At 38.6% G+C, this 12,741-nt stretch overlaps 2 protein-coding genes across 2 annotated transcripts in view; both read left to right on the top strand.

Moving 5' to 3' along the window:
• The window catches only part of GSS (glutathione synthetase), a 496,957-nt gene that overhangs the window by 426,332 nt on the left and 57,884 nt on the right, over positions 1-12,741 (top strand). The window lies entirely within an intron of this gene.
• PTPRT (protein tyrosine phosphatase receptor type T) overlaps positions 1-12,741 on the top strand; it is a 342,262-nt gene that overhangs the window by 40,715 nt on the left and 288,806 nt on the right. The window contains exon 3 of the mRNA XM_075516941.1: positions 11,228-11,499. Within this exon, the coding sequence (XP_075373056.1) occupies positions 11,228-11,499 (272 nt within the window). The remainder of the gene's footprint in view (positions 1-11,227; positions 11,500-12,741) is intronic.

Genomic DNA, 12,741 nt, shown 5'->3' on the forward strand with positions numbered 1-12,741 from the left:
TTGTGCATGTCATGTACGTTTATGCATATCTAAGCATGTTTCTGTTGACAGTTTTGATACTGAGAGGCAGCAGGCTTTTTGAGCTTTGTCTTGCTGCCCCTTCCAAGGAGAGGTGATGTTGCAGTAGCTGAAATGTAGTGATTTAATTATTTAATTGCTTGTAGTCACCAACCTAAAACATGCTTTCCTTGAATCTGTGTCTACCTGGTTGGAGAGATTTTTATTTTTAGCCATTGGATTTTAACAAGATACATAATTTTATTTTTAAAATAAGTACCGTATTTGAAAACAAAGCTAAGGCATGCATAATAAGTAGCAATTACTTTTTCAGAAAAGTCTTTACTGACCACTGTCTCTGAACTCCTTTATTGTTCGTATTTTATCCTAAGCGAGTTCTTCAGCGTCTAATTATAAATTATGCCCGTTACACAAGTCGTTGTATGTCTTGAACTTAAAAATTTGATGAGTTTTTTTCTGGAGGGTACATACAGAGGCTGCTTACTGAAATACTGCCTTTCCATGAGAGAGAGAGAGGCATTTGGCGGCAGTTTATGCCACAGGTTAAATCAGGTGAGGAAGATATTTGGTATTCTGCTGAATCCTGGGCCGCCTTGAACAGCGTTTGCGAGAGGCTTTGAACAGAGGCTTACTAATGTCCCTACAACTCATTTCTGTGGGCTTTCTCTTTCAAGGCTCAGCTGTAATAAAGCTCTTGGGTGCTAAGAATAAGGTCTGCAATGTCTTTAAATGAAGATATTATGTTGAATTATGGCTAGTCCCCCTATTTTGTTTATTTGCCCATTTAATAACCTAAACTTTATTAAGTGTTTAAATCAATTGCCTACATTTTACCGAAGTGTTAAGATAGTGATTGATAGGATAAATAGTTGTCAGGCTGCTGGAATTAAAAAGCAACAAAACCTGTTCAGTTTTCATGGTTTAGTGTACACTTTCATCAGTTTTAAAAAATGACGATGTAAAGAAGAAGGTATAATTAAAGTTGTAGAGAATTCTCATCTATTGTTTACAGAGAATTATATGTTTATTATTACAAGATTCCTTTACCTGATAGACTGGAATAGCTCCATTGCTAATGGATCCTTTTTTTTTTTTATAGCACTGCCAAACAATTTATCCCATATTTATAAATAATGGAATAAGGATGCTCTCGAAGTATACTACAGCAGTGACCTTAGCAACATCGAATGCCGGCAACGAATCTATTAAAAAGTTTTTCACTTTTGAGATTTATAGAATTGTTTCTGATTCTACAGCACACATCATTTTTTGTTTCTCAGTGAACCTAGGCTTACAACTGTGGCAATTGGTCTTTAATAAAAGAAGTGTTTATGAAATGTGGGAAGAAAATTCTAGAAATAACTGTGGAGCCTAGGGAGAAGCAATGAGACATGCAGAACAGTTGCCAGACGACTGTAACTTCAAAGCAATGGCTCTCTTCTGAGATTTGATGAACAATGATTTCTGCTTTTTAAATCAAAATTTGAGTTTGTCGGTGAAGAGGAAAAGGTGATTTGACCACTGATGCTATTCCAGAAATCATCAGTTGCAAATGTTCTTCAGCTGATTTATAAAGAAGGAAGGACTGTGCTCTAGAGATGCAGGTGGAAAGCAACACTGGACGTCACCTTGCACCGCTGAAATGAGAAATTTTGTCATGAATCTTCATGACAAACTGTGCAGTCCCTATTCTAGACTAGAATTGTTAAATGTCAGTGCTTTCAGGAACTGTCTGACGCTACGTTCAGAACAAGCTTTTGGGGCATCTTGAAGTGTTGTTAAGTATCACTGCTGTGTTTGTGTCTATACAGATGTGAATTAACCTGTATGTGCTGATTTTCCACACTGAATCTAACAGGTTCCGATATTGAATACAGGCTACTAGAGACCACTCTGGCCTGTAGCTGAGGTCAGAAGCTAGCAATAGAGAAAAGGCTTTTCTTTTTTTTTTTTTTTTTCTGCTTTGTCATTTCTGTAGTGTTACAGTCAGTTGTCTTGCAGTGCCAGGATTTCTAGCTCAGTGATCATGCCTATGCGAGAAATTGAGACAACAAGAAGTCCCTCCTGTTTAAAAATTTCCTCTTGCCTCTACTGTGTTGGATACTATCACTCTCCCAAGTGCTTCTTTTCATTGCTATGTTTATAAGAGTTCTACCTTCACGTTTCAGTTTCATTTTCTTCAGGCCAATGAAAAAATCCCCATTTGTCACTGAGGAAATTATAAAGTCAGAACCTGAATCCTGCATGTTAGCTTTATATTGCAAATATGTCAGTCTCTGTCGTTGGCTGTCCTTGGTAAATGCCACAGCATTATGTGACCAAGTGCTATACGTATATGTTACATTATAAGAAGAATGCTTTTAACAATGCAACAGGGAAGAAGCTATTTTCACTTGATGATTTAAATATTCTTGTAAGGTTAAAAGAACATCCTTTTAACAAATAGGGTCCTTCCCTATGGATGAAGTGAAAAAAGCAGCATATAGAAGTAACAAAAATGGGCAAACAAATTTTGGGTGGATCGCAATGTATGTTGCTGGGACAGCTATAACCCAGACTGTACCACAAAGCTTCTGGACTCTGAATCCCATCTCTTAAGGAGACCATGTCTCTGCTGTTAAGAGAACTGGGATTCTGAAAGTTTTGACAAAACATTTAATCCCCAAGTCCCTGTTTTACAGCCTCTTGCAGAAATCTCATTATCCACCTTAAAGCCCTCTGCTAATTAGGCCCTTGTTGGCTTCATCGGTCATTTAATCTCTTTCAGTGCAAATTTTGTAGTTGAAGAGGGCTTGCTGACTCTGATCCACCAGTATGTAAAAAGGCAAACCACTGAAATGTGATATTTTTTTCTTTGGAATCTGTGATACATTCTTGTCTTGTTTCTTCTGTCAGGGGTAGTTTAATGTTTCCCATTTTGGATGGTAAAGCCCCTGCAGTAGGTGTCACTTAGTTGAGCATTTACTTCAGGAGTGAATAAAGGGAAGCTGTCATTTGGCTGGAGGCCATTCCTGGGTTGTTAGCATCTTTCAATGTCTGTGGGTCACCATTATTCAGACCTTGGAAAACATTTGTAAAAGGAGTGTAGTTTGATAACACCTGTGATTTACTGATAACAGTGTCTGGATGCCACTGAAAATGCCAGCAGTCATTTATGGCTCAATCAGTGGAATCAATGAAAAAGTCTGCAGTTTGCAATTATGAAACTGTGGGAAACCTGGTTTCCTAGTTCTGAGTATTGTCCTATAATTACTTGGTTTTATATAAAGCAAAAGAGTTGCAAACTTCTCCGCTCCCAAGGACATTTGGAAATGCGCAAACCAGACCCGCTTTTGTTACACACCTAGTCTTTCAGGGAGATTGGTAAAACATTTATGCCACAATCTTCACTTTCTTTAAATAACTACATCAAGTATTTGCAGTCACTGAAGTAATATGGGGTTAGTCTTGTTCCCAGAGAAGATTCTTCTTGCAAAACACCCCCAACAACATAATTCTTTTCATGACATTAATTTCCAGAAGAAAAGCTCTTTACAAATAGTAGACTGTCTCTTTAAAAAATACTTTCCTATTATCCGACTGTTTCCCAAGTGAACGAATTGTCCTCATGAATTATACTGAACTCAACCTGCAGTTTATATTCATACTTATCTGTGAATCAAGCTCTTTTTATTTCACTAGTAGATTAATTCAGTATGACCGACATTTGAGAAATAAAACCTGTGGTTCTGATTTTGTCCTAATACTTGAAAAAGGGATAGCAGCTATAAGATACACCTTGTTTAATTTTGAGTTTGTACAGACGCTGCTGTCTGTAGTGCGTTGGTCCGGGGGAGGAGATTTCTGAGCCTTGTTCAGTTGTTATACACGAGTATGAAGAGTAGGAATATAAAAATGTGGGAAGTGTGAAGCAGGTAGGTAATCGTAACTTTTCATAAAATAAGAACTAGAAATTAAGTGGCAGTAGCTTAAAGCAAGTGCATGGAAATATTTATTTATTTTCCCCAGCACAATGTATAATTAAACTATAGAGCTTGTTGGCAGTGTCTTATTCCTGACTGACTCAACAAAAATTATGGGAGGAAGATCAGTCTGTGGCTTAATCAATGAAAGAGGTAGATGCAGCTTTTGGCTTTGAAAATCTTGATGGAGCTGACTGTCAGAAGCTTGAAATGGTAAATTCTACTTCGCAGTACCCTGACTCTTATGTTCTGCTTAAAGTGGCCGCTTTGTCACTGCTGGGAACCAAGTGTTGAGGTAGACGGACCTTTTTCTTACATTGTCCTTAAACATATTTTTTTCATACTTAGTGTAGATGCTTTTCAATATCTGTTCTATGGCATTCAGATTGACTTGACAGTTTTATAAATACGTGCTTTACCAGAAGTTATGCAAAAACATGGTGGTATGTGGAAACCTTACTAGGAGAGGCATGAGCTTGCTTTGCCTGGCTGGCATAGGTGCCTCTTGCTTGATCTGTCCTTCTGTGAAAGTACCTGTGATAAAGGACTTCTAGGTCAGCATATGAGATAGTGAACTGGCTCTGACTCTAATCCAAGTCCGCTGGGAGTGAAATACTGGGGAAAGAGTCAAGGTACTCTTGCAAAGGAAAGTCAGACCTCACAAATCTATTGGAATACTTTGATGTTTTTAAAAAAAAAAAAAGGCAAGTAAACTGGATTTTGCTGTTAAAATGCCTTTCAAAAACAATGCAATGGATTTTCAAAAGATGTTTGAGAGGACTCTTCCTTAAAAGAAGTGAGGCTGCAGTAGAAGAGACAAGGTGCTCAAAAGATGAACAGGTAAGAGGCAAAGACCAGCAGTAAACTCTCAGTAGGGGGGGTGTCCCCCTGGGATCTGTGCTGTGGTCTGTGCTCTGTAACATACTGATGATAACCTTACAAGGATGGTGAAAAGTGTGGTGAGAAATCATACCTGTAAAGCTGCCAATGTAATTAATGTTGTTCTAAATAACTTTGTTCTCCTTGACTCTGAACTGTCCTTTGTTTTGATATCCATCCACACAGTCTGTCTGGCAGTTTTTTCTTGTGTATTGAGGATTCATAGTAGTAGACTTTTCTTCTCATGTATCATTTAAAACTGCAAAGGTGTATACTTGTTCACTTACATATATAGGTTAAAATGACTGGGGTAAATACTGTGGTTTACTATTCTAATAAGCATCCTTCTTAGAACATTTTGGTTTTGTATCCAATTAGAACAGCTTAACTTTATATTTTATCAAAAATATAGGGGAAATTATTAGAGCTGTCTTGGTACTGTAGTTGAACTGCAGAAGAGTTAAGTCTTATGCGGCTGCCGATATCAGAGGCAGGACGGAGCTTCATGCATTTCCAAGTTAGGGTGTTATGGTCTGGACGGGTGGTGGCAGTTAGATCGGTCAAAGCGGCTTGGATGGCAGCTGTTGGTGGTAGCTCTTGTTTGTAGATGGTATCAAACTGGAGGGAACAGTTGATACAGTTGGGAGTAAGGCCACCGTTCAGAGGTACGGACACAGGCTGGAGGACTGGGCTGATAAGAACATTATGAAATTTGATATGGACCAATACAGCAATGTCTGGGGGCTAACTGGCTGGGGAACAGCTCCACTGAATAGGACCAGAGGATCTTGGCAAGCTGAACATGAGCCAGTGGTGTGCTCTGGAAGCAAAGGAGGCTAATGGCATCCTGGGTTGTTTTGGCAGGGTTATAGCCAGCAGACAAATGGAAGTGATCCCCCTTTCATTGCTACTCATTGCATTGCATTGAGCATACCGTGCCCAATTTTGGGTGTAATATCAGAGAGACTGATGAACTGGAGTAAGTTCAACAAAGGCCACCAAGTCTGCGGGGCTGGAGCACCTGCCCTGTAAGAAGAGGCTGAGGAGTTACTGGGGGTTGTTCAGCCTGGGGCAGGGAAGGTTTTGGGGGGACCTAGCAGTGGCCCCCAAGTACCTACAAGGAGGTTATCAGGAATACCAAGTTAGGATCTTTACTGCAGCAAGTGTCTGGAGGATGAGAGACAAAGGGTGTAAGTTGAAACGAGAGGTTTTGGACTTGAATATAAGGAAAAACTCTTGAGGGCAGTCAAGCAGTGGAGCAGGTTTCCCGGAGGGGATGGGCAGTCCTCCCGGGAGGTTTGTAAGACTTAGTAGGTAAAAGCTCTGAGAAACCTGGTCTGCCCTCATAGCTGACCCTGCTTTGAGCAGGAGCTTGGCCTGAGGCCCCTTCCAACCTGGATTATTCCGTGTTGCTTTGTTCTACCTTAACAAGGACAGATGTCAGACTTACTTTCTTGGAGACAGAGTTGTTCTTTGGAAATAAGTGAAACTGTCCAAAACATGCTTGTGCACCTGATGGAGCTGCTGGAAAACCCATTCCTTTATTTTGGGAAGGAGTTTGCTCTTTAAAAGAACGTTCTGTACCTGATTCTGGTTTTCAAGGTTTTGGAAGTCTCATTTTGCAGTTCAGCATTTTGACAGCTTTCTTTTCAAGTTTACATTCAGTCTTTAATGGTTGCTATAATTTCACTTTTAAACAGCATGGTTCTTCAAAGCCAACAGTGAAACAGCATTAACTGAGGTCTGTCTGGTGATCACGAGGGGTTCTCAGTGGCTCATTTCTTCAGCTGTCATTTGTCAGAACACACTCATGTAATCTTAATGAACAATGTGCAAAGCCATTAAAAACTCAATTACGGCTTTCTTTTTACTGCAGACGTGAGAAAATGCAATCATAAAGTGCTGATGTGTAAACACAATAGCCACCATCTGCTACAGAGTAGCATTTCAGCTCCAAAAAGAGGATATATGTTGCAGATGCATCAATAATAGGATGCTTATCAAGGCATCATTATGCACCAAGCAGGGGAAAAATTGAAATTTATGGCCAGCTAGAGAGCACTTCATGGTTTAATTCCCCAATTTTCAGTGGTATGTTTAATAACTATGAGAGAGTGCCATTTTATGTTCCTGTCATTTGAATGGATTTTTAAAAATGAATTTATTTACCGTCTTTGCATCTTCCTTGCTTCTGACTGATCCAAACATAACACATTCATTTTTGGTTATTCAGGACAAAACCAGCAAGATATTAATTAATCTAACCTGTTGATCCAAGAGCACTAAATTTAATAGATCTGATACTCAATCTGCTTTAATGAGCATATACTTCTGTGTCCAATAAATATAAAAAAGAACTTTTACACAGCATAGGTAATTTTCCCCCCCCAACTCATTTTTTCAGCTCAGTGTTGACTTTATGACATTTGAACTTTCTGAATGGAGGTAAGCAAAACAACGCTAAATGATTTTTTTTTTTTACTATAATTATTTTTCAAAATTGGATACGCAATGGTCTAAAGAGTTTCTCCAAGATACCTCTTCTTTTATTCAACAATTTATTGTTGTTTGATTCTTGCCTGGAGATATTTAAGTGGCTTTCAGTCATCCATTGATCAATAATTTCCGTTTGTGACATGTTAGTTCATTTCCTAGTTCTTTATATGAGTAGAAAATATGACAAGTGGTTTGCTGGTGCCAGACCATGTTGTATCTCTTTTATTTGCACCTATTGGCCTATAAACTGAGAATAAATCCCATCAGCTTCAATTCTGTGTTCAGTCTAAAGAAGGGTGTCAGACTCTGAATCACAATATGTCAATTTTTATTAAGGATAATAAGGAAAATGATACGTGTCCTTAAAAGGCTGTTTTGATTTTTTTTTTTCTTTCTTTTTCCTGGTGGGAGAAATTTTCATGATCTCTCACCTGCCTCTAAGTGATGTATCCTGCCCAGACAAGCTTCACTGGGCATGGACATTTATAATAGGAGAGTGGATCTCAGCTGTTGATCTTGGAGCATGCAGAGCAACTTTTTGAAGGTCCTTGAGGATGGGGGACAGGATACCCATTCAAGTTCAGGCTGCAAAAAGTAAAATGAAAATGTGTACAGATGGGTATATTTGGAGGCCAGTTGTTAGAATACAGGGTACAATTTATTCACAACTGAATTTTGTAAATCAGCGAATTCTTGTATCCGATGTCAGTTATAGTCTTGACAAGACTGTAAGCTTACACCCCCTACAATGGCCAGGCTTGAGGTGTTGCATGCTCTGCCTTGACTAGCCAGGGGAAGGGTTTGTTGTGGAAGCTGCCACACTAAGTCTCTGCAGAAATAAGGAATGTGGTATAGTTAGTAGGTGACAAACTGATTTAAACAAGATGTGAGTACTTTTCTCTGACAGAGATGGCACTACAAGTGGAAATTTTTCAAATTTTCCACTGTCATATAAAATAATACCTCTTATCAGGACTTCACTGGAGGCACATTTTTATAGTATTTTCTCCTGTGTCTGTAGGCATACTGTATTAAAAAAAATAATAAGCTATAAATAAGAAGCTATGAATAATTTGAATGTAACAATTGTTTGTAAGGGTATTCTTTTAGGTACTAAGACTAATTATTTTGTTAAGTGCTTTTTGGTGGATGGATATTCTAGTTGCTTATGTTGTCAGTCACTAGATTCAGGCTCCTTACTCTAGAATTGTCAGCAGTTGCGCAAAAGGCCATTGTCATACTGCGAAGAGCTTGTGATTAATTTTTTTTTTTTTTTGTGGGTGGTAAAAAATAAAATTGTAATTATTGCTTTGAACTTTTTATAAAAGCTGATGTTTTTTCTCCCAGAGGAAAGCTCGTTGTTTTTATACATGAATCTGTAAAAGTGAAATACCCTAACTTCTTCTATCATTGAAACACACACTTACCCTAGTGCAGTTCAAGACCATATTGTGTTAGACACAGTACAGCTTCCGAGTAGTTCTTTAGGGTGGGAATCCATGCATTATCCCAATAATAATAATAATAATAATAATAATAATAAAAAGTTAAGATGCCCAGAAGTGAAATGATGTGCCCTGTGATCCAATCAATGATGGTGCAAAAATGAGTTTTGCTGGGTTCCTACCCAGTATAGCAGGCACTTGGTCCAAAACCTTGTGGATGCACAGGAGCTCTGGTTTTCTTTACTGAGTGTTTTAATTGACTCTGCCATCATCGTCAAGTATGAGATCTGGCAAATGTAGAACTTGTCATCTTTGTATCTTGTACTGTTTCTCAAAATGGCCTTGAAATGCTGCAGGCAGTGCATTTCACAGCAGCTGCTGTCCTCCTCTGTACTATACTACTGTTACTCAGCAGTTTTACAGTGGCTTTCCTCCCAGATTCTCAGTAGAAGAGTGGTTCTTACGACTATTCTTGCTTTATTTGTAAGGGAAGATAAGGCAGCAGACTATGTGTACTGACAGAGATCATGGAAGTGAGTGTCATAATTAGTCTTAGAAACCAGGCTGTCAGGTTTCCAGCCTGCTGCCTTAACTATCAGGCTGTGCTGCCTCTTCAAGCCTGTTGGCAATTGTGCTTTCTGATAATAAATGATCCTGGTCATAGAAACAGAATCCAAATCTCAGTTTCTCAAAAATTTAGCTTATTTGGGCAGATTTTTAAGAATAGTATGTATACGGTACTCGCTGAAGAAGGGGAATTTGTGGTGGACTGGGAGCAGAATTAGATCATCAGTGAACATTTGTCAGGATCCCATCTTATGGACTTCAATTATTAGAGAGAAATTGAAAAGTTTGGATTCAGCTCTTACGTTTCTCAGAGTCCTTGCTGTGAACCTGGAATTTCTTGATTGGGGCTATTTTGATTTTCAGCATATCAAAATGAAAGATAGGATTGCCAAAGAGCATCTTGCCTATAAATTTTCATATTTCTTAGTATAGCCTCTTCTCCAGCTGTGCTTGCATTGTGCTCGAATTTTCCAAGGTCTCTAGAATGTGTGGGGGTTTTTTTTGTTTGTTTTGTTTTGGGTTTTTTTGTTGAAAGATTGACTTCCTTCTGTGTCCATGCTTTTCAATCCTTTACAAAATGCATATGTATCATATAAACACAGGGGAAAAAACTATTTTTTGTGGGAGAAGGTTGCTGGTATCTGTTGATACAAATTTAGAATATATGGCTGTTCACTGCACAGAATTGATCAAAATGTTTATCTGGCTCATCTGAGTGTCACGCTGCTATGGCATGGAATAGGGAAAGTCAATAGGTTAGAAGTGAGGCAAGGCTTTTCAAACTCAATCTTCTGTGAACTGCAAGAGGCCAGCAGAGAAATACATTTGTAGCATGTCTTGGCAGCAGCATCAGAACTGAGAGTGTCAAGAGGGCTGCATTTGATTAAAAATTATCATGCCTGGCTGCTGACACACAGATTTCCTCCCCACCCCTCCCCACGTTAGTATTTTCTTCGGCTTTTTCTGAGTGTGAGTGTCTGCACACACATAAAGGAGATGCTTTAAACAGAATTGAATCAAATAACTCTCATAATGTTTTTCCTTATTGCTAACATTTGTCACCTTGATGCATCTGTGAAGAGATGAGTTGAGACACAATGTGCTGTAAAATAACTGCTTGATGAATCAAAACGCGAGTTCAACATCAAGTGTCATGGTTAATATGATGCAAGCTTCCAGGTTAACAAACTCATAAATTGCCTTAGTATATATTTCCCTCCCTAAATTGAGCCTGTCCTTCCCTCCTAGAAGAATAATTGTCCTTGTTGCATTGTTTCTAGTCGAGATGTTGCTGTTACGCTAACAAGCCTAATTTGCTTGGGCTCTGAAAATTGGGTTTTTCTTAACACATTACAACCTTCAAAATTTTATAGTGCCAAGATGCAGGGTTCACAGGTATACACTGGCACGAAGTGGGTAGGGGCCGTGTAGGCAAACATCAGCTGAGAATTTGGTCCATTGTTGTAGTTTTTGTATTGAATGTGCCTTTGGGGGACTGGATGCAGTAGGAGAGCCTCATTGTTGCTACTTTAAGTGTGAATAAGCTTTTGTTTAGAGTGACTGTTTTATCACAAGGTTGTAAAATAATAAAAGCAAAATAGTATTTGTATTTTGATTTTTAAGTCATTTAATTAAAGTGGTTCTAGTTGGCCCTGAATCTATTTGTGTATATACCTTGCAAATTTAATATCCTTTCTTTCTGTTACCTAACAACTAGCATAAAATAGTTAGTTTGAGTTCTTCAGATGAGTGTTTTGTTTTCTGGCTTCAAAGGGAATCCCTGACTTTTCTAATAGAACTGTTTTTACTGAAAAAGCCAAGCAAAACCACACTTCTTTCTCTTTTTGCTTTCTTCTATAGGCTCCTTCATGATGGTGAACAGCTCTGGGCGGGCATCTGGGCAGAAAGCTCACTTGCTGTTGCCCACACTGAAGGAGAATGACACGCATTGCATCGACTTCCACTATTATTTATCCAGCAGAGACCGTTCAAGTCCTGGCTCTCTGAATGTCTACGTGAAGGTGAACGGAGGACCACAGGGCAATCCCATATGGAATGTCTCGGGGGTTGTTACAGAAGGATGGGTGAAAGCAGAACTTGCCATCAGTACATTTTGGCCACATTTTTATCAGGTATGAGTCTGTAATATTTTTCTCTCTTTTTCCTTTGAACATTTGGCTAGGTATGAGCTAAGCTATTGTTAGCAATAGGTATTCTGAAAATCAAATATTCCCCCCCCCCCCCCAATTTTTCCTAATCAGGATGAATTTACATATAGAGGTTTTATAGCAAGAGGGTTATATAGGCATTATAGGCATCTTGACATATTTCTTCCTGCTTTACCCTTTTTCTTCAGTTGTTGTCAGGTCATAGAGTGATGGATAGACTGCTGGGAGTCAAATTATTAGCAAGTTAAGACCCACTTGTTTATCATGAAATTGGGACGTAAACAGACTTGTATTGGTACTTTCCGTGGCACTATGTAAATGTAAATATAACTAGGTGTCTAGATGTATAACTGTATGTATAAATTCACCTGAACTGTTTTTGGCCCTTGGTTGGTTCCATAAGAAAGAACATTTGTTCACTTAGCTTTGCATCTGGACTTTTCCTGTGCTTGTATGAGGAGTAAAAGTACATAAGCTAGTAATAAAATCTCGTACCGTGTTACCAACGTGAGTATACTCTTCACCAGGTCCTCCCTTCCTCTTTAGCACTGCTTGTAACATAGTTCTGTTAGATTTATTTAAACAAGCACAAAGTTGAGGAATGTTATGGGTAAGTTGTTTTTCAGTTATATTAATTTTACAGCTACTTGTTGGTTGTCCACTTAAAACTTCATGTGGCAACTTTGCAGTCATTGTTTTAGTTTTAATTAGATACGATTGCACACAATGGACTCACACACTTCTTGTTAGGTGTCGAAGGCATGTTTTTGTCTTGTTTTTTATTCAAGACAAAAAAGAAAAAGCCTGGGAGGTAATTGCACCCTAAACCTTGCAGGAAAAGCTGATGTACATATGATACTAATAAAAGACATGAGTGAGATGGGAATTACGGTAGAACTGAACTGTTGAAACTATGAAAAGGCAGGAAATAGTCTGTGGATAGAAAACAGCAGGTAGAAAAGCTTGCCTTTTTTTTCTTTTTTTGCTTCTAATAACTGGGTAAGAGGTCTGTAAAATCTGAGCGGAAGTAGAATGCTTTAATATTCTGCCTCTGAAAAAGAGTTGGGGATATGAGCAGATATGAGCTCTATGTATATTAGAGCACACTATGCAGGGTGAGAGGAAGGGATAAAGAGATATAAATGCATGGAAAGTGGTGTTTTAAGGGCTGTACGTAACTTGTCACTTGTTCTGAAGTCATATTAA

This window comes from Mycteria americana, chromosome 14 (assembly GCF_035582795.1).
Source record: "Mycteria americana isolate JAX WOST 10 ecotype Jacksonville Zoo and Gardens chromosome 14, USCA_MyAme_1.0, whole genome shotgun sequence".
Taxonomy (NCBI): Eukaryota; Metazoa; Chordata; class Aves; order Ciconiiformes; family Ciconiidae; genus Mycteria; species Mycteria americana.